Source organism: Oncorhynchus keta, chromosome 21 (assembly GCF_023373465.1).
Source record: "Oncorhynchus keta strain PuntledgeMale-10-30-2019 chromosome 21, Oket_V2, whole genome shotgun sequence".
NCBI classification, from domain to species: Eukaryota; Metazoa; Chordata; class Actinopteri; order Salmoniformes; family Salmonidae; genus Oncorhynchus; species Oncorhynchus keta.
In genome coordinates, this window is record NC_068441.1 from 5,834,989 (window position 1) to 5,857,032 (window position 22,044).

General features: G+C 43.0%; 1 protein-coding gene across 1 annotated transcript; it reads left to right on the plus strand.

Moving 5' to 3' along the window:
* Positions 1 to 774: 774 nt before the first annotated feature.
* Positions 775 to 21,206, plus strand: LOC118399990 (macrophage-stimulating protein receptor-like). Its single transcript, XM_035796300.2, has 21 exons — positions 775 to 957; positions 4,394 to 5,709; positions 13,479 to 13,655; positions 13,957 to 14,079; positions 14,378 to 14,548; positions 14,771 to 14,934; positions 15,062 to 15,197; positions 15,289 to 15,425; positions 15,599 to 15,778; positions 16,247 to 16,343; positions 16,491 to 16,709; positions 17,035 to 17,181; positions 17,839 to 17,995; positions 18,253 to 18,342; positions 18,442 to 18,642; positions 18,909 to 18,995; positions 19,111 to 19,292; positions 19,419 to 19,528; positions 19,641 to 19,806; positions 20,018 to 20,154; positions 20,344 to 21,206. Exons 2-21 carry the CDS (start codon positions 4,498 to 4,500, stop codon positions 20,573 to 20,575), a joined length of 4,125 nt encoding a protein of 1,374 aa, XP_035652193.1. The 5' UTR covers positions 775 to 957; positions 4,394 to 4,497; the 3' UTR covers positions 20,576 to 21,206.
* The last annotated feature ends 838 nt before the right edge of the window (positions 21,207 to 22,044 follow it).

Sequence of the window (22,044 nt, forward strand, 5' to 3'; positions counted from 1 at the left end):
CTCCTATTATTCTGACATATCACATTCTTAAAATTAAGTGGTGATCTTATCTGTCCCAAGACAGGGAATTTTTACTAGGATTAAATGTCAGGAGTTTAAATGTGTTTGGGTAAGGTGTATGTAAACTTCCGACTTCAACTGTAAGTAAACGTTTGACTATGTGCACCATGGTGGGCAGATATGTTTAAAAAAAATGTATTTTGAAAGTGAAGAAGTTAAAACGGGTCCAAGACATGAGTGCCTTTAAGACAACATTGACCCATGCCTTTTGCATCTGTTCCTGGTCCCCCAGAAGTACATGGTTCTAATAAATCTAGTCAGTGGCTAAATGTCCACACTTACCATGAAGTAATTGATCTTGCTATTATTTTATTGTCTTGTTGATTTGAGGTGAGTATAACTATAATTATTTGACATGTAAATAATAATATATTTGTTCCTTGAGACTGCACATTCTTTCCTGGGATGTGTTGGTCTTTCTTCTGTTAGCATTGCATGTCTGGGAACTGTATGCAGACAGGCCTACCCCACAGCAGCATTCCTTCTGCCAAGAATGCTTGGGACATACTGTATTTGGGAATGTTGGGTTTCCTGTTACATGGAAGAGTGAGTGCGTGATCTCTTGCTTTCACGAGTGTGACAATTGTTGTCCTTGAAGTGACTTCAGATGATGAGAGTAAAACGTAATCTGGATGTTACATAAGAAAGAAAAGAAACCTCAGAACTGAGATTGTGCAATCAAAACCAGTACATACTTCATTGCTGTAGGCGGGGCATGTGAGGAGTGTACAAGGAACCTTGCCTTGTCCCACACGTAATTTCTGAAATTGCTCCATAATTTCGCACAGAACTGAAAAACGTGTAATAGTGCCACATACAACTAGACAACTGGTGTTGTGTCTGGGAATCAAGATTTTTTCAGTTAAACTGGATGCGTGGCATAATTTATGCACCCAGGTATGTAATGTTAATGGCAATCTGACTGGTATATGACTTTACACCAATTCAGTGCTTTAAAAAAATGTGTTTATAAATCGTCTTAAACATGCATGCCGGTTGTTGGGCTATACGTAGTATTTTTCTCTCCTTCTGTTATCTATTCATACGGAATGAGATTGTTCCATCTATAATGTACTTTTATATGACGTATTAGGCAAAATAGCAACTCACACTAATTCTCACGCTGCTCTGTCGTTCGGAAGGACTATATGGACACGCCTGGGGCCCAAATTGATCACATATGTTAGGCAGCTGAGAGATGGGACGAACCGACTCGGTTCAGTCATTCTTCATCATTTGAAACTTGTCTGCCTACATTGGGATTTGGGAGTGTTCAGAATCATTCCGTTTTTATCGGAGTAATAGTTCTTTAAAAAAAAAATGGTTTGTACAAAAATGTATATATTAAATGTCGTAGTTGTAAAAAATGTTTTTAAATCTCGCTTTAGCCAAAGACAGTTTTTAGATTGGCTACTCCCAATAGAAATCCCCGACCACACCTGTCATGGCGACGTTGGCTGTAAACCGAACTAAGCATACCCAGGCCGTCGAATCAAAGGCACTCATTCGATATAAAGTTGTTTTTTTTGCGAGGTTGGAGTAACACCATGTTCAACTACTTAAGATATTGCTTCGAATCAAGGTTGCACCTTTCGATTTCGAGAAAATGAACAACTAAGGACGAATTTGTCACGTATCTCATTGACTTCTCAAACCCCAAGCCCTGGCCCGGTCTGTTTCGCAAGCGTTCCCGGATGTTGCACCTCTGTTTATAAGAAACCGTGTGCTTTAGCTGTCACCCTGTTATATCGACGGATTGGTTCTGTATGAGGTGATAGGCTACACTATCTCGTTACTTCCAAACAGCAGTGCTCCGCTAAACGGGAGTGAAGGACACTGTGCGGGGTGGTGTGTCGCCGGCATGCAGCGCAAACGTTCACCATTTAGCTGCGACGTTATACTGTATCACGGTGACATCCAAATGTTTACGACCAATGCAATGGGACAATTTCATTATAATATAGGCTGCTATCATAATCAACATGAAATACAGTGGGATGGAAAAAAATTGGCCACGTTACGTCCGATGACATGTGATACAGCTGCCCAGCGCGAAGAAACTACATAAAACAACACCATTGCATTGGTAATTCGCCACGAGTTTTGTCGTTACATTAGCTACGTTAATTGGCATGGTACGCTGCTCTGTCGATATGGACACGCCTGGTGCCCAAATTGACATCCAGATGGTGACCAATACTACAAGTTAACTTTTTTTTTATAAAAAAAAAGAAGAAAGTTTTAACTAGCCCCATGCTGCTATTGTTTCCAGCTCACCAGCATAAACTAGCCAGCTGGGAAGGGCTCATGAGGATGACCGATTGAACCAAATCTGTACTAAATCTCGCTTTCATTCTGACAGGATATTTTCCTACATGAAATATATCAGACAATGTAATGAAACGTATGAAATCGGGTTACACAGAAAAATACAGTACATTTCCAATTATGACAACATGGTGCATGTTTTGTTTTGTCCAACTTTGAACCAGTTGGCATTTCCCATAAAGCGCAACCCGAATGACTCCGTCTGGACTGCTACTCACACGTTTAAGTCATGCATACGAATCTGTTTGGATAAATATGAAATCATGTTTAAAATGTCAGTACAAAAAACCACTCTCTCAACCACAGATTGAATTAGCAAACCTTCCCATCCCACAGTAATACCCAATACTATCTGTCTCTTTTACAACACATGTAGGTAATTAAATGTCCTATCCCTCAGTTTAAAAAGCTGAATACATCAAGCCACTGTAGTTCTCTGTTTAGTTCACGCCCACACTTCTCTTTTTCTCTCGAGCTGTCTTTCTTTCTCTTTTTCTCTCTCGTTTGCTCTGTCTCTCAATTCAGTTCAATGGGCATTATCGGGCTCCCGAGTGGCGCTGCGGTCTAAGGCACAGCGCTAGAGGCATCACTACAGACCTTGGTTCGATTCCAGGCTGTATCACAACTGGCTGTGACTGGGAGTCCCATAGGGGGGTGCACAATTGGCCCAGTGTTGTCTGGGTTAGTGTTTGGCTGGGGTAGGCAGTCATTGTAAATAAGAATTTGTTCTTGCCTAGTTAAATAAAGGATAAATAGAATATGTTTGCATTGCCAAAGCAAGTGAAATAAACATTGCAAATTTCAGATGTCATATTATGGCTATATACAGTATTGTAACAATATGCAAATAGTTCTAATACAAAAGGGAAACTAAATAAACATAAATATGGGTTGTATTTACAATGGTGCTTGTTCTTCACTGGTTGCCCTTTTCTTGTGTACACATAGCCTGTCTTCTCTTGAGAGCCAGGTCTGACTACGGCGGTCTCTCGCTATCAAGGCTATGCTCACTAAAGTCTGTACATAGTCAAAGCTTTCCTTAATTTTGTGTCAGTCACAATGGTCAGGTATTCTGCCACTGTGTACTTACTCTCTGTTTAAGGCCAAATAGCATTCTAGTTCTCTGTTTTTTTGTTAATTCTTTCCAATGTATCAAGTAATTATCTTTTAGTTTTCTCGTGATTTGGTTGGGTCTAATTGTGTTGCTGTCCTGGGGCTCTGTGAGGTCTGTTTGTGAACAGAGCCCCAGGACCCGCTTGATTAAGGGACTCTTCTCCAGGTTTATCTCTCTGTAGGTGATGTCTTTGTTATGGAATGTTTGGGAATCGATTTCCTTTTAGGTGGTTGTAGAATTGAATCTCTCTTTTCTAGATTTTGATCACTAGCGGGTATCGGGCTAATTCTGCTCTGCCTGTGTTATTTGGTGTTTTACGTTGTACGTGGAAGATATTATTTCAGAATTCTGCATGCAGAGTCTCAATTTGGTGTTTGTCCCAATTTGTGAATTCTTGGTTGGTGAGCTGACCCCAGACCTCACAACCATAATGAGCAATAGGTTCTATAACTGATTCAAGTGTTTTTAGCCAGATCCTAATTGGTATGTCAAATTGTATGTTCCTTTTGATGGCGTAGAAGGCCCTTCTTGCCTTGTCTCTCAGATTGTTCACAGCTTTGTTGAAGTTACCTGTGGCACTGATGTTTAGGCCGAGGTATGTATAGTTTTTCGTGTGCTGTAGGACAACAGTGTCTATATGGAATTTGTATTTGTGGTCCTGGCAATTGGGCCTTTTTTGGAACACCATTATTTCTGTCTTACTGAGATTTCATGTCAGGGCCCAGGTCTGACAGAATCTGTGAAGAAGATCTAGGTGCTGCTGTTTGCTGATCATCAGCAAACAGCAAACAGTAGACATTTGACTTCAGATTCTAGTAGGGTGAGGCTGGGTGCTACAGACTGTTCTCTCTTTCTCTAACTCTCTCTCTCTCTCTCTCTCTCTCCTCACAGAGCTTCTGCTGTTCCCCAGAATGTTCAGAAGGAGAGGAGAAATCTCCTGTTCTCGTGGCTGTAGGTAACAGACAGTAGCAGTAACAGTGCGGTGTGGAGTGGCGATGGTCCCCTGCGCCACCTTCCTGGTGACATGCATGTGGATACAAACCCTCAAAGCCTCAGGACTGTACACCTGTCCCAGGACCCCTCGCAAGGAGGTGGATTTCAACGTTAGCTACTCAATACCCCACTTCCAGACAGCTAAACCCATCCAGAACATAGTGATCAACCCGTACAAGCCTGAGGTTTATGTGGCTTCTCAGAATGTCATTGAGGCAGTGAGTGATAGGCTCAGTAAGTTATGGGAGCTGAGGACAGGCCCAGTGGGCATCCCAGAGTGTCAGACCTGTGGCCTGTGTGGCATTGAGGCTGATCCTGAGGACTCAGTGGACACGAACAATGAGGTCCTGCTCTTGGACTCATCATCTTATCTTACCTCTCTATACTCCTGTGGGAGCTCTCAGCATGGGGTCTGTTACTTACATGAAATTAACTCTAACGGTACCCCACCTACATCTGAATGTCTCTTCAGGCAGGATGCTAACTCACCCTCCGACTGCCCTGACTGCCTGGCCAGCCCCCTGGGCACTGAGGTCATCATCGTGGAGCAAGGCTACACAACCTATTTCTTTGTAGTGGCTACACTCAATGAGAGTGTGGCACAGAGGTACGGCAGATTGTCCATATCGGTGCGCCGGCCGCTGTCGACCCTGGATGGCTTTGACATGGTCATGAAGGGTCTGACCGTGCTCCCTCAACTACAGAACTCCTACCGGATCGACTACATCTACAGCTTCTCCACACAGGATTATGTCTACTTTCTGTCTGTCCAGAGGGAGAACTTCCTGGACTCCTCTCTGTATCAAACGCGTCTGGGCCGTCTTCCGGTGAAGGACACAGAGGTGTGGATGTACCGTGAGCTGGTGCTGGAGTGTCGCTTCGAGTCCAAACGCAGGCGGAGGAGGAGAAGGACAGGGAGCAAGGTGTTCGAGGACGTGGTTTATAACAGGCTGCAGGCGGCCCACTTCAGCCGGGCCGGGAAGGAGCTGGCAGACGAGCTAGGAGTGGGGGAGAAGGATGACATTCTCTATGGGGTGTTTGCTGAGACAGATGACTCTGGGAAGCCCTACAGTAACTCAGCCCTGTGTGCCTTCCCAATTGACTACGTGAACAGGGCCATTGATGAGGGAGTGGAGGACTGCTGCAGCTCCAGCCCAGAGCAGCTTTCCAGGGGGCTCTGCCACTTCCAGCTCTGCGAGAGCTGCCCTCATGAGGTCAGTGACAGGCCAACTCCACTCTCTTCTGCTCTGCCAGGGCTTCAGTTAGGTAGTTGGTGAAGCCTGATGGTAGACAGGAATATGTAATAGTTTGATTGATATTCAACAGTCCAAAATGACTATGTCATTGGACTGATATAGGTTATTCTTATTGCATTGTCTATTAGAAGTCCCAGTACTATGAGAGGAGGAAGTCAGGTGTGTGATAACAGGGAGGAAGGGAGGGAGCAAGAGAGGGAGGGAGGGGTGAATGAGTCAGATCTCACCAGCACATTGCCACACTCTTGTTCTGCTCTGTTGAGTTTCAGCACATGGTAATAACCATGATTGTAAGGGTCGGAACTGTTGATACTGCCTTAGTACATGAAAGCCCTGCTATCGCTGTTCCTGAAATCTTAACTATGTTAGGTTAGGTTAGACTTCACCTATTGCATGATGCCCTATGTTTGAGAAAAACAAATGAAACTGTTTAATAATATTATGACTATGACTAGGTTAAAGTGTGACATTAGTTATTACTTTGAAGAAGATGAATTGGAAATGTAGTGTATGGATAGTTGGACAAATAGACAGCAGCTGCATTCAAAAAACTGTATTCATTTAAAAAAAGAAAGAAATGTGTTTGGCTGTGTAATATCCGCTGTTAAGGTGTGGTGACTCGTAAACTATGAGCTCATAGAACGATGTTGGGGTGGCAGCGTAGCCTAGTGGTTAGAGCGTTGGACTAGTAACCGCAAGGTTGCGAGTTCAAACCCCCGAGCTGACAAGGTACAAATCTGTCGTTCTGCCCCTGAACAGGCAGTTAACCCACTGAATGTGAATGTGAAGGGGGAGGGAGTGTATCCCTGCGCCTGGCTCCTACACGTTTCATGTACTAAGGCAGACCGTCATTGAAAATAAGAATATGTTCTTAACTGACTTGCCTGGTTAAATAAAGGTAAAATAAAAAATACACCTGCAGGTACGGTGTGTCAACTCAGAGGTTATAAATGGTGTTGATAAAGAGACGGAATGTGAAGGGGGAGGGAGTGTATCCCTGCGCCTGGCTCCTACACGTTTTGTATGAGTGCATGGAAACAGGCACACCAGACACAGGGAGAGCGAGCACCGGAAAGAGCAAGGAGCAGGGAATGGCCTCCATTTAAAGTAGCTGTGTCACTTCAAAGCATTTTACTGTCTGACTCAACCAATAGAGGAAGAACAGTGTTTGTAGGGTTACTGTTTACAGGAAGGGATACTCCACTTATTCCATCTCTGAGGTGTTTTAAGTGGATGACGCCATGAGTTGTCTGCTGTCGTTCGTCAGTACTGTCATTCGTGTTTAAGTCAATAAAGTACACTGTTACAAAAGTTAAACAGCCAGCCATATTGTCAATGTTAAAGATTTCAATGGATTATAGTATTTGTATGAGTACTCAACAAAAATACTGGGTAAAAAGTGGACAGAACTCAAGTTGGGTTATTTTTGACCCAGCCAGTTGGGTCACTTGAGCTATGATCCACCGTGTTAGATCAGAAGACTGAAGGCATGGCTTAGTAGAGGAGTTACTTTCAGATTGTTATATTTGACCAACTGTGAGAGTAAATGTGATTCCACTTCATCTGTTCTGTTATATTGTCAACACAAGTTAAAGTTGAGCACTGACACTTTTGTATCTCAATGTCGATTACACAAGTTTATTTCTTCAAGGGCCTATGCTTATGCCAGTGTTGGGATAGTTACCACTTTGTTTTGCTGTTGAAATAATGTTATTCGTGTTTTTCTTCTATTAAATTATGTAATGTGCAAAAATATTGAAGGGAAAGGTACATTTGCAGTGCACAAACATGAAGAAGTGGCCAAAAATACCTATCTGGAAGCCACACACCCAATAGGCCACGCCTCCTGAAAATAACCTAAGGATTACATAAAAAATACCCATCTGCTGGGTCAACTCAGCATAAAAGTGAATAGAAACCCAATTGATGATTAAATGTTAAGAAAATTGTAAAATTGTGTAATCCAAAAACGTGGCCTATTGGTTTCAGAGTTCCTTTTGGCCCGTGAGAGTAAATCTCATTCCTTTTCATCATGTTAAGTTTATAAACTGAAAATTAAGAAAAATCTATATTTTTGCACATTGCATGTTTTAATATAAAAAAAAGTATAACATTGTTTAAATATTATAACAATGTGGTAATTGTCCCACCTTTGGGATATACATAGGCACTTAATGAACTCCTCTTGTGTAAGCCTTATTAAAGCTACAAAAGCGTCCAGAGCAATGTGTTTAGCAACAACAGTCCCCATGCGGAGCAGTGTTTTTTTTTTTGTCTATTGCTTTTTTGTTCTTTTCAAAAGTATGTCCATCTCTGATAAGATACACAAGAAAAGGCTTTATTAATACAGTGGGGAGAACAAGTATTTGATACACTGCCAATTTTGCAGGCTTTCCTATTTACAAAGCATGTAGAGATCTGTCATTTTTATCATAGGTACACTTCAACTGTGAGAGACGGAATCTAAAACAAAAATCCAGAAAATCACATTGTATGATTTTTAAGTAATTAACTTGCATTTTATTGCATGACATAAGTATTTGATCACCTACCAACCAGTAAGAATTCTGTCTCTCACAGACCTGTTAGTTTCTCTTTCAGAAGCTCTCCTGTTCTCCACTCATTAACTGTATTAACTGCACCTGTTTGAACTCGTTACCTGTATAAAAGACACCTGTCCACACACTCAATCAAACAGATTCCAACCTCTCCACAATGGCCAAGACCAGAGAGTTGTGTAAGGACATCAGTGTTAAAATTGTAGACCTGCACAAGGCTGGGATGGGCTACAGGACAATAGGCAAGCAGCTTGGTGAGAAGGCAACAACTGTTGGCACAATTATTAGAAAATGGAAGAAGTTCAAGATGACGGTCAATCACCCTCGGTCTGGGGCTCCATGCAAGATCTCACCTCATGGGGCATCAAAGATCATGAAGAAGGTGAGTGATCAGCCCAGACATACACGGCAGGACCTGGTCAATGACCTGAAGAGAGCTGGGACCACAGTCTCAAAGAAAACCATTAGTAACACACTACGCCATCATGGATTAAAATCCTGCAGCGCACGCAAGGTCCCCCTGCTCAAGCCAGCGCATGTCCAGGCCCGTCTGAAGTTTGCCAATGACCATCTGGATGATCCAGAGGAGGAATGGGAGAAGGTCATGTGGTCTGATGAGACAAAAATAGAGCTTTTTGGTCTAAACTCCACTTGCTGTGTTTGGAGGAAGAACAAGGATGAATACAACCCCAAGAACAACATCCCAACTGTGAAGCATGGAGGTGGAAACATCATTCTTTGGGGATGCTTTTCTGCAAAGGGGACAGGACGACTGCATCGTAATATATAATAATAATATATGCCATTTAGCAGACGCTTTTATCCAAAGCGACTTACAGTCATGTGTGCATACATTCTACGTATGGGTGGTCCCGGGGATCGAACCCACTACCCTGGCGTTACAAGCGCCATGCTCTACCAACTGAGCTACAGAAGGACCTCATTAACTCCTTCACTGTCTGTATTGAAGGGAGGATGGATGGGGCCATGTATCGTGAGATCTTGGCCAACAACCTCCTTCCCTCAGTAAGAGCATTAAAGATGGGTCGTGGCTGGGTCTTCCAGCATGACAATGACCCGAAACACACAGACAGGGAAACTAAGGAGTGGCTCCGTAAGAAGCATCTCAAGGTCCTGGAGTGGCCTAGCCAGTCTCCAGACCTGAACCCAATAGAAAATCTTTGGAAAGAGCTGAAAGTCCGTATTGCCCAGCGACAGCCCCGAAACCTGAAGGATCTGGAGAAGGTCTGTATGGAGGAGTGGGCCAAAATCCTTGCTGCAGTGTGTGCAAACCTGGTCAAGAACTACAGGAAACATATGATCTCTGTAATTGCAAACAAAGGTTTCTGTACCAAATATTAAGTTCTGCTTTTCTGATGTATCAAATACTTATGTCATGCAATAAAATGCGAATTAATTACTTAAAAATCATACAATGTGATTTTCTGGATTTTTGTTTTAGATTCTGTCTCTCACAGTTGAAGTGTACCTATGATAAAAAATTACAGACCTCTACATGCTTTGTAAATAGGAAAACCTGCAAAATCAGCAGTGTTTTAAATACTTGTTCTCCCCACGGTATATGTAGCCTTAGCAATAAAGTTCAGGAAATCAACAACTTGCTAACATCAGATAATATTATTATATTTCCCATTTCTGAGACTCCCTTCGATCATTCCTATGATACAGCGGTAGCAATACAAGGAGATAACATCAACAGACGAGACAGGAATGGCTATAGGGGAGGTGTTTCTGTATATATTCAGAGCCATATCTCTGTAATGCTTAGAGAAGTTCTCATGTCAAGTGTTGTGATTGCAGGTTCACCTGACTCCTCTAAAGCCTATTCTTTTAGGGTGCTGCTGTAGGCTAGCAAGGGCTAACAGTCAGTATCTATGTAGATCATGTGTGTGAAATGCTTGATAGTGTGTGATCTTAACGGAGAGCTTTATTTTCTGGGTGACCTGAACAGTGACTGGTTAGCAACTAGCTGTCCTCTCAGGTGGAAGCTTCTAACTGGGACTAATGGCTGTAATAGGTTATCACTCAAACAACTAGAGTGGATACCAGTAGTGTTGGATCTGTGACATCCACATGCATGGGTCATATCTTCACTAATGCTGAGGAGCTTTGCTCCAAAGCAATATCTGGTCCAATTGGCTGTAGTGACCGTAACATTGTGGCAATAACAAAGAAAGCCAAAGTGGACCTAAAGTAATTTATCAGAGATGATGAAGAAAAAAATTCCTCAGGACACTTTTAAATATGTATTTAAAAAAAGAAATGTGTTGGTCTGATGTGTATCATTAAGTGAATCCAGATGCAGCACTGGAAGTATTTAAATGACATGACAATTGTTGACAAGCATGCACCTGTTAAAAAATGAACGGTGAGAACTGTTAGAGTCCTCTGGCCTGATGATGAATTGAAAAAGTGTATGGTTCAACGAAATGATGCAAAAGTGATGGCAAACAAGTCAGGCTGCACAGCTGATTGGTTGACACACTATACATTGAGAAATGTTGTGACTAGGGCTGTGGCGGTCATGACATTTTGTCAGCCGGTTATTGTCAAACAAATAACTGCCGGTCTCACGGTAAATTGACCGTTAATTTACATAAACACATTTAGCATCTCCCGACTTCCATGTATAGTCTACAACCCACTGAAAGGAGACCTTTGGGACATCTAAATTTTTAAAAAGTCTAACGAATCCATTTAGTATAGCCTACACCATCACAATAAATCCATTATTTATTTTAGACAGGTCTAAAGAAGCATGATATGAAGAAAATGTAGTCTATTTCAGAAGAACAGAATACCATACTCTGAGTTGTCCTTATGTTAGGCCCTGATCTGGCTGTGCCATATGGCTGTGGGCGACACTAGTTCATTAAGCAGAGTTTCTTAGAATTCCGTGGCATTATTTTTAATTATTTTATAGTATGAAGAATACAATTGAACATAACTAAATAAAATAGAAAGGATATTTCATCCTAACGATTTGAGGGACATGAGGCTATTCTGTGTTGAACTGTTAACAAAAAAACAGGTCCTCCTAAATGTTTAATTTAGAGTTATTTATGCAACTTTACAAAAGTTGGGCTATTTGTTATACACTCTTAAGACAGCATGATGCGACTCTAATGATGATGATTTTTAAAAAGTTGCTTGAAAGGCTTGAGCTCTGCTATGTTTTTTTAGTTGTGATATAATCCTTATCAAAACATATAGGCATATGGGCTAGGCTACATGAGGTGTGCGACTACGATTTGAAAAAGTGATAATATATCATTCACACGGGATAGGCTAATATTGTCACCCATTAGACTATTCTTGATTTAATGTTGTCTTTACGTATACTAAATAATATACGTGTGAATTTGGATTTAGAATGGACCATTATCATACACCCGTCTCAATACAGGGGAAGTGGAACAAAAATACATGTCATCTATACACTTAAATAGCGGATGGAGGACGCTTTTCTCATTGTTCATTTTCATGCCAGGCAGGCTATACTCCTGTTGTAAAGTGAAATAATGTGCTTAATATTATGAAAGTTGAGAAATAAATATTGTAAGCCTATAGAAAGCTGATTGGAACCTCCTCCTTTTAGTAGAGGCCGTCAGAACTCTGTGTTCTCAAGCAATTGCATAGCCTATAGAAATGTTGCTTGACATGAGCTCATGGCCTCTCATGAAGTATTGGATTCGATTTTCTATTATGTTTGCATTGATGTCAGAGTGATTAGAGGGACAATAGAGTGCTGAGTACAAGGCACTTAGAAAGTTTGGTAGGCTACTAATGACCATCAGCAGCATCAGAGCTTGAAAAAGCCTAGTTACCGTGACTAAATGGTCACATAGAATTTGGACTTGTGACCGCCGGTGTGGCGGTAATTCGGTCACGATAACAGCCCTAGTTGTGACTAAACTTTTAAAAAGAATAAGAAATGACATTACCAAATCAAGATAAATTACATAAAACACAATGGGAAAAGACCAGAGTACCTTATATGATATCATGGGCAGAAAACCCAATTCATCTCCATCGTTCATCGAAGTTGATGGGTCATTTATAACAACACTTTTCAATATTGGCAATCATTTCAATTACTATTTCACTAGTAAAGTGGAAAAACAACAGTAAATAATGATTGAGAAGGATTGCTGTTTTGAATTTGGTCAAGTTCACGTGGGAGAGTTGGAAAAACTATTGTTATCTATTGTTTCACAACACTCTTAAAAACACCAATATTCAGGTTGAAGAACTACTTTTGGTGTTTCAAGGTACTTCAATTCTGTTTTGAAATACATTCTGTGTATCGCAACGATTACATTGGGTTTACATTCAACCACATCTTAGGTTAGGTGCACTACTTTTCATGGTTTTGCTACACGAAGATAGCGGTTTGAGTCCTTCTACTTTCACAGTGTGAAGCCATGGTTCACTACTGTTTTATAGCCATTTTCCTTTACGTGTCAGGGTTGTTAGAGCTACGCTCTGTTACAGGGGTGAGGGCTGGAGGAGCCAGGGCTGGGGTACATCCTCCCTCACAGTGGAAGATTCCCCTCCTCTTCCTCTTCCTGTGTGTGTGTGTGTGTGTGTGTGTGTGTGTGTGTGTGTGTGTGTGTGTGTGTGTGTGTGTGTGTGTGTGTGTGTGTGTGTGTGTGTGTGACGGAGGGTGTGTTCAGGACACTACAAAAACACTACAAAAACAAATCAGATTAACTTATTGCAGTTTAATGGAGAATATGACAAACAACCAATATAGGCAAAGTGGGATCCCGAGTGGTGCAGTGGTCTAAGGCACTGCATCTCAGTGCTTGAAGTGTCACTACAGACCCTGGTTCGATACCAGGCTGTATCACAAGTGGCTGTGATTGGGCATCCCATAGGGCGGCGCACATTTGGCCTAGCGTCGTTAGGGTTTTGCCGGGGTAGGCCGTCATTGTAAATAAGAATTTGTTCTTAACTGACTTGCCTAGTTAAATAAAGGCTAAATTTAAAAAATATGTCATGTAAAATAAATCAGTGTATTCACCATTTTAATCAACCAATCTAAAAAGGGAAGTGGAAATTGTGTGAAATGAGTACTCATGTCGGAGTAGTCAGTCAGTCAGTATGAGTAATGTTGTTGTCTCTATGTGTGTTGTGTCTGTGCAGAGCTCAGAGAACAATGCCACGTGCAGGGAAAGTCCCACCCTAGTGTCTAAACCCTACTACAGGGTGGACCTCTTCAACAGGTACATGAACAACGTCCTGCTCACCTCAGTGTTGGTTACCATCATCGGGGACAACACTGTGGCACACATTGGCACCAAGGACGGCAGGCTGCTGCAGGTACACTCACTGTGTCTATGTGTTTAGTGTGTTTGTGTTGCAGTACAGTAAAAAGTCACTGAGGCGTCTAGTAGGAGAATATGAAATTACAGTGTCTATTTCATGAATTCAGATTCAGTAAAAGTGGTTGTACCATGTGCATGACTGTCTTTCCTCATATATACAATCAGTTTTTTTCCAATGAAGATCATTAGCTCTCTCAGCACGTTAACCAACCTAAGTAGAACATATTATAAATCCATTCCTTTCACAGGTCTGCCATGGCTCAGGGATATAACTGTAGTGTCTTTGACTGTTGTAGCTCATCCTGAGGAGGTCAAGTCCCATCATCTTTGCCAACTATTCCCTGGGTGAGGAAACAGAAGTGTCCAGGAAAGCTGCTGTGCAATCCGACGAGTCCTTGCTCTTCGTGGTTGGAAATAAGGTGCCTTTTCTATTCAGTCATAAGTGCTCATTACCCCCACTTTGCTTATTTGTTTTACTTTTGATTTCTAAAGGCAGAGAATACACTGTAACAATTTATTTCCCGCTCCCTTTCTTTTCTCTCTTCCCTCTCTCCCCCTCTCTTCACCTCTCTCTCTTCCTCTCTTCCCTCTCTCCCCTCTCTTCACCTCTCTCTCTTCCTCTCTTCCCTCTCTCCCCCTCTCTTCACCTCTCTCTCTTCCTCTCTTCCCTCTCTCCCCCTCTCTTCACCTCACTCTCTTCCTCTTTCTTTGTAACAGATGTTCAGTGTGTCTCCTAAAGGGCCCGGATGTAAACACTTTCTAACCTGCTCCACATGCCTGGCGGCGCCCAGGTTTACAGGGTGTGGCTGGTGCTCGGCGGTGTGCTCCAGGCAGGAGGAGTGCCCCGCCCAGTGGAAGAATGAGTCCTGTCATCCCTTCATCACAGAGGTAACACTGCTTGGGGTCCGGAGTAAGGAGTGGCTCTTTTTAAACTGATCCTCTGTTATAAATGTCAGAACAACGACCACCACATGGGTCGAAGAAACCGACACATTGTTAATAGAATATTTGAAAGTGAGTAGTTGAGCATTTGAAGAAAATGTGTAAAGCATTTGAGGAAATGTCAACTGCATCATGTTTTTCTGATCGTATTGTATGGGGGGGATTCAGTTTTTCCCTAAGACAGCTCCCCCTAATGGCGAGACAGAGCTTAAGCTGTGTGGCTGGGAGTTCCAGTCTCCTATAAGACCAGCCATCATCAGCAAGGAGACCCACCTGGTGAGGGTGGGAGAGACCCCCTGCACTGTACTGTCCGAGAAGAGCAACAGCACACAGTAAGTAACAGACACAGAATGCATGGAGACATCCAAGCTTCAAATCAACTCTGTCAAAAATGACCTCATAGTTTTGTTATTATTGAGGCTGCAGTCAACACTGATCTTTCACCCTGACCACTCCTAGGCTGGTGTGTAGCATTCACCCTAATGTTACAGGCCCATACCAGGATCTCAACATCACTGTGGAAGTGCATGAGGGGAAGGTGGAGGGATGCTACTCAATCCAAGGGCAGGCTCAAATTACAGGGTTCACTTTTGTGGTGAGGAAGATTACATTTGTTTGACTGTTGACACAACCTTTTATTCAAAACAATGTATTTCATCCACTCTAATGTCTACAATTCTATCCAGGAGCCAAGTATCACAGAAATCATGCCTGACTACGGGCCTCAGGTAGGGGGGACTTTGGTCACACTGACAGGGCCTCACTTGAATGCTGGGATGATTAAGACTGTCTCTATAGGAGACCAGGACTGCCCCATCAAGAGGTAATTATGGGCATCTACCGTTTCAGCTGTGCAATTTGCTCTCTCAGCCTGGGTGTCTCATTGTAACTGTAGAACCTGTGTCTTTTTATAGTACATATGACTTTTACTGTTTCTGTCTAGATCTATATCAGTGTCCATAATATTATGTTATTGTCTTACTGGGTCTCTGTCAGCATCTCTAAGGGTACGGGGACCACGTCCTCCATAGTCTGCCGGTCTAAAGGTGTGGCAGCAGTGAAGAAGGTGCCCGTGAGGGTTGTCATTGACCAATCCCAGGTGTCCACTAACAAGATGTTCCACTACAAGAGCAACCCTGTGATCACTGAGATACGGCCTGCCTGCAGCTTCCGAAGGTAGGCCATACAAATGGATACTAGCCACTAGGCATCATCTGTGTGCTTCTGGGCCTAGCTGACTGACCTGCAAATGTGCTATATAGGACTGTAGAAAACAGTTAATTGCACACAGCTGATGCGGACCAAGAAGACGGTGATAAGTCAAATGTATTCCGGGCAGTGCCTACACATTTAGCTGAGGGAAAACAGGCTGTGCAGGAAATGTGCAATCTCTCTAGAGGCAATGAGGTTAACCTAAGTGAGGATGTGATTAGCCAACAGAAATAAACAAGCTAAGACCTGTTGTGTAACAATGCTGTGCCTTTTCTGGGTCACATTTCAGAAACTGGCACAACCGTTTGAATAATAATAGAGAATAAACTGCAAATAGTGCTGGTTTCTCTGGTTTCTACAGTCGGCAGCGTTGACCTCTAACACCGAGTCTCTGTGTGTTTGTTTTCCTCCTTGTTCAATCCTGTGATTAAGTGGATCCAAGATCATCATCAAAGGCAAAAATCTGGACTCTGCGTACAACACTGTCATCCACTACAAATCCAACAAACTGAAGAAGTCTCTGCAGCGTGTAAGTTATCCGGCAGGGCTCACAACTCTGGGCTTCATAAGCCTATGATGGGGTAATATCCATTAAATGCCAGTCTTTGATTTTATTTGATTAAATGACCCCAGAGTACTGTTATTGACACTATTTGATGTGTCGAACATAACGCAGGTCTGCAACGGCACAGCAACCCCCACGCACATGGAGTGCTTTGCCCCCGTCTTCCCCAGAAACGAGACAGACAAGGGCTTTATTAATATCAGCATGGACGGGGCCATCAATCTGGTGAAGAAGAACTTTGAATACCAGCCAGACGCCAGCATCACCCCCTTTGAGTATGAAGGCAACGTACTGAGCCTGAGCCCTGGACAGACTGAGGTTTCACTGCATGTACGTTCACCATCATACACACAGGACTCAGCTTTGAAGAGAGCCAGTTACGTAGTCAGTCAATCAATCATCATTGTTTTCAACCATTACAGTAACTCTAGATTAACCAATTGGTTGATGGGTAAATCTAACCACAATTGTTGTTGTATAAGTAGTGTGAGTAGTTGATTTCGTAGGTACCAGTGGGCAAAGCTGGTTGACATGACTTCATTGCAACCAGTTTACAACTGAAACCGTGTGTAATCTGGTTTTAAAGATGTCATTTCAACCAGCAATATTCAAGCTCCAATAAATTCCTCATGAAGTGTTTTCCCATGTTCTGCAGCACAACAAGCTAAGCATGGTGAGCCTCTGCATGGAGATCATAATGACCATCGGAGGTGTGGACTGCGGAGTCCAAGTGCTGGACAACGAACTGACCTGCAGGATCCCCAAGGAGCTCATCATCCCCAGGGAAGGTTCGCCTGTCATGGTGAGCTACTGTAATGGTTAACTCAATTGAACTTAATCCTTAATTGTCTAAGGGGGGGGGGACTGAGAGTCTTAAGAAAGGTCAGGAAATTATTTAAAAAAATATATATGTGTGCTTTACCCATATAACCCTGTTTTGGGGCACTAAACTACTCCCATATACACTCAGTGGCCAGTTTATTAGGTGAGTGAGTCACGTGGCCGTAGCTTCCTATATAAAGCAGGCAGACAGCCATTGAGGCATTCAGTTACTGTTCAATTGAATGTTAGAATGGGCAAAACGAGTGACCTAAGTGACTTTGAGCGGGATATGATCGTCGGTGCTAGGCGCTCCGGTTCCAGTATCTCAAAAACAGCCGCCCTCCTGAGTCTAGGGTTTCCCGCGAATGGTGCGACAAACAAAAAACGTTCAGTCAGCGGCAGTCCTGTGGACAAAAGAGCTCGTTGATGAGAGAGGTCGAAGGAGAATGGCAAGAATCGTGCGAGCTAACAGACATGGATATTTGAATTTCTGTTTACTTAAATGAATTGAAATGGAATTGACCCTAACCTTGAAAGCAAACCATCAATCCATTAGTAAACTGGTCCTTAAATTAAAGTGATAATCAAACTGATCCCAGAATACGGTGTGAGTAATATCCTGTTTTTTTTGTCCTAGGTGTCTGTGAATGGGCGTGCCTATGAGGTGGGCACGGTGGTCTTCGTCAACAACACCACCAACATAGTGGTTATCATGTTTGGAATTGTCATTGCGTTGTGTGTTGGTGCTGCCATGGCCTTCATCACCATGAAACATGTGAGGAGGAAGAAGAAAGGTGAGAACCGTTACTGTGTGTGGAATACGCTACAAGAAGATGTACTTTCATCTACCAGTACATTTACCAGTACTCTTAAATGATAGCACGGGTTAGACAGACGTACATTTTTATGCCTTTAACAATTGTCGTCATGTAAGCAATAACTTACCATGTGTGCATTTAAGACATTTCATATTTTCTGCTAGGTATCTAAAGTTTTTGACTATGTACTGTATAAGGCAATGTAATTCATTATGTTGATGAAAACATTTCAGCCAAAGTAGACACTGGTTTAGCAAGGATGTTTGTCCGCAGTCGGATAAGCAGCAACCCTGACCAATCCCCCACAGGTGACTATCGACAAGGTGAGATCCTTGGAGTGAACATTTGTTATGGTTCATTAATCTTGTGATTCATATCAATGAATCAATGGTTTCTCTTGCCGTGTCCCCTCCGTACTCCAGAATGGTCCAACCAGGTGAGCCAAAGGACAGGCTCAGGAGGGATAGCCTTACATAGCCTGCTCTACGCTGCCACCTTTGACCCCTCAGCCACACCTCTGATCTCATTGGACACCCTGAGACCTGAGCTCCTGGAGGAGGTCAAAGACGTCCTGATCCCAGCCGACAGGCTCAAGGTTCACCACAACCAGATCATCGGCAAAGGTATGGTCTGGATAGCCCGTTCCAAGATCTGTTTGTGCTGTCTTGCCAACTCCTATGGTCATTGTCATGCCAAACAGATCGGGACCTCCTCAGATACCGACTAAGAAAAGCAAAATGGGTCTGGCCGTCATCATTTCATTAGAATCCATCTATTTCTGTTTCCACTCGTTTACCTGTTCATTCATTTTCTTTGTTTACGTTTAAAGTATGTAACTAGACTAGCGCCATATCCCCCAAAACACGGATGTTATTTTGTCGTTATTCAGGTCATTTTGGGACTGTGTACCACGGCTACCTGACAGACAACAATAACCAAGAACAGTTAATCCACTGTGCTGTTAAGTCATTGAACAGTAAGTGGATTCTTCACATTTTGTTGGACTGAGCTCTCATGCCATAAACAACTGTGCTAGTCATCTGTGGTGTATGTCCTGCTTGGTACACATAGTTCAATTCTCCCTCTCTCAGGGATCACAGACCTGGAGGAGGTGGAGCAGTTTCTGAGAGAGGGCATCCTGATGAAGGAGTTCCACCACACCAATGTTCTCTCCCTGCTGGGTATCCTGCTGCCTCAGGAGGGGCTCCCCCTGGTGGTGCTGCCCTATATGAAACATGGAGACCTGCGCCACTTCATACTCTGTGAAAGGAGGGTATGTTGAAGGCCTACTCTTCCTCATACTTCATAATAACAAAGTATAGCCACTAGTCAGTTCGTCAGAGCGAATATACGTTTATATTGTTCACGAATGACTCCTGTGTCACCTCTCTTCCTCCAGAATCCAACAGTGAAAGACCTGATTGGCTTTGGGCTACAGGTTGCCAAAGGGATGGAGTACCTGGCCCAGAAGAAGTTTGTACACAGAGACCTGGCAGCTCGAAACTGCATGTAAGTGCAGGGCAGCTCTATCACTCGTTAATGTTTTGTGTCTGCTATTTCTCAATCCAGTACCTGGCTGTGCCACCGACAAAAGTCTGTCTATTATCTATGGTCTCTTTAGGCTTGATGAAACATTTACGGTGAAGGTGGCAGATTTCGGAATGGCCAGAGATGTGTTTGACAAGGAGTACTACAGCATCCAGGACCACAGGAAGGCCAAGCTGCCAGTCAAGTGGATGGCCATAGAGAGCCTGCAGACACAGAAGTTCACCACTAAGTCAGACGTGGTGAGGGATTATGACTCGATTTCAATTTTCTTATAGCCATTGTATACTGTAGCTAGCTGTCTTACAGTACAAAAAAAGTATGAAAACGGATGCACTCACTACTGCAAGTCGCTCTGGATAAGAGCTTCTGCTAAATTAACCTGGTCCAGGACTTGCTCGAGATCCAGTTCTTGTAAATGTTTTCTAGCTCTTTTATCCCTTGTCTTCACAGTGGTCATTTGGGGTCCTGATGTGGGAGCTGTTGACCAGAGGAGCGAGCCCCTATCCTGAAGTGGACCCCTACGACATCACTCACTTTCTATTAAAGGGACGCAGGCTGCACCAACCACAGTTCTGCCCTGATGCTTTGTAAGTGATCTAGTGTCAGATCATTTCAACGGGCAACCGGCGGCATACGGATCACCCCAATCAAAGTTTCCCGTTCCTGATCTACAGCTATTCTATCACAGTCGTTTCTAGCTGTTGTTGTTGCATTAGGAACTCGGTCATGGTTGTTGACAGCTGTTGTCATTGTTCTATGCTGTTGTTTCTCTACAGGTACTCCATCATGCTGGAGTGCTGGGACCCGGAGCCAGAGCTCAGGCCTGACTTCCACACGCTGGGCCAGGAGGTGCTAGAGATCTTGTCCTGCCTGGAGGGAGAGCACTACATCAGCCTGAAGGTGACCTACGTCAACCTGGACCAGCCACGGCCTTACCCTGGCCTTACCACCTCTGCTGATGAGGCTGAAGCCTCTGGATCTGACTCAGACAGCGTTGTGTCCAGCTGAGGACCACAGAGCCTCAGGGGTCTACAGAACTGACCGGTCCATACCATACCAGAATTTACTGGACCAAACCAGACCAGGACAGTAGGGCGTGGTCAGAGGGCACGGATGGGGGCATGACCATTCACCGTAGATGGAGGGCTCCCCCTATTCCCATCCACCACGCAATATTAGTACACAGAAATATTTTTTCACTTCTGTTACTCAAGACTGGATTGACAAGGAATAGAATATTGATGATTGACTAAGAAGACCTTGTGAAATGTGTTGACTTGTGTGAGCATTGACACTGAATTTCAATGTAGTTTCCCCTTCCTTGTGAGTACACAAATTATGACTATATCATATTTGTCTGTACTTTCAAAGCACTTGTGTTTTTTTTTTAAGGACGATTTTCAGGTGAAGAAATTGTATTTATAATGGGACACCAAGTGAACCTTCTCCATTTCTGAAGCACAGCTGTAAATATGAACAACTGAATGTACAGTATACTGTATGTCTGAAATGTGTTTTTGTGTAATAATAACTAAGGACTGTGATTTGAACATGTCCTGTTAAATCAGATGGATTTTCACACGTCATATTTTTCTCACTTTTTTTGCTGCCATCTAAAGATATGCCTTAGAGATGGTCATTTGTGTTGATGGTCATTTGTGTTGATGGTCATTTGTGTTGATGGTCATTTGATGTATGGTTCTGAATGTGGCCATTGACTGAACTGGTCATTCTCATTGATACTTCTGAGAGGATATTTCAGTGAACCAAACTAGCGTTGTCTATGGTTATCTGCTAGCATTCTAGTAGATACACATAGACTTCCAGTCATTGCGCTAACGCTAGTTGCGAAACTACAGTGGGGAGAACAAGTATTTGATACACTGCCGATTTTGCAGGTTTTCCTACTGACAAAGCATGTACAGGTCTGTCATTTTTATCATAGGTACACTTCAACTGTGAGAGACGGAATCTAAAACAAAAATCCAGAAAATCACATTATATGATTTTTAAGTAATTAAATTAGCATTTTATTGCATGACATTAGTATTTGATCACCTACAAACCAGTAAGAATTACCTGTTAGTTTTTCTTTAAGAATCCCTCCTGTTCTCCACTCATTACCTGTATTAACTGCACCTGTTTGAACTTGTTACCTATATAAAAGACAACTGTCCACACACTCAATCAAACTCCAACCTCTCCACAATGGCCAAGACCAGAGAGCTGTGTAAGGACATCAGGGATAAAATTGTAGACATGCACAAGGCTGGGATGGGCTACAGGACAATAGGCAAGCAGCTTGGTGAGAAGGCAACAACTGTTGATGCAATTATTAGAAAATGGAAGAAGTTCAAGATGACGGTCAATCACCCTCGGTCTGGGGCTCCATGCAAGATCTCACCTCGTGGGGCATCAATGATCATGAGGAAGGTGAGGGATCCGCCCAGAACTACACGGCAGGACCTGGTCAATGA

Bases quoted from the DNA above. Each gene is read 5' to 3' on its own strand.
- LOC118399990 (XM_035796300.2), top strand. From the start codon at position 4,498: ATGGTCCCCTGCGCCACCTTCCTGGTGACATGCATGTGGATACAAACC. The intron at 14,080-14,377 runs GTGCCTTTTCTA...TCTTTGTAACAG, and splicing joins TCTTCGTGGTTGGAAATAAG to ATGTTCAGTGTGTCTCCTAA. The intron at 19,529-19,640 runs GTAAGTGCAGGG...TGGTCTCTTTAG, and splicing joins CTGGCAGCTCGAAACTGCAT to GCTTGATGAAACATTTACGG.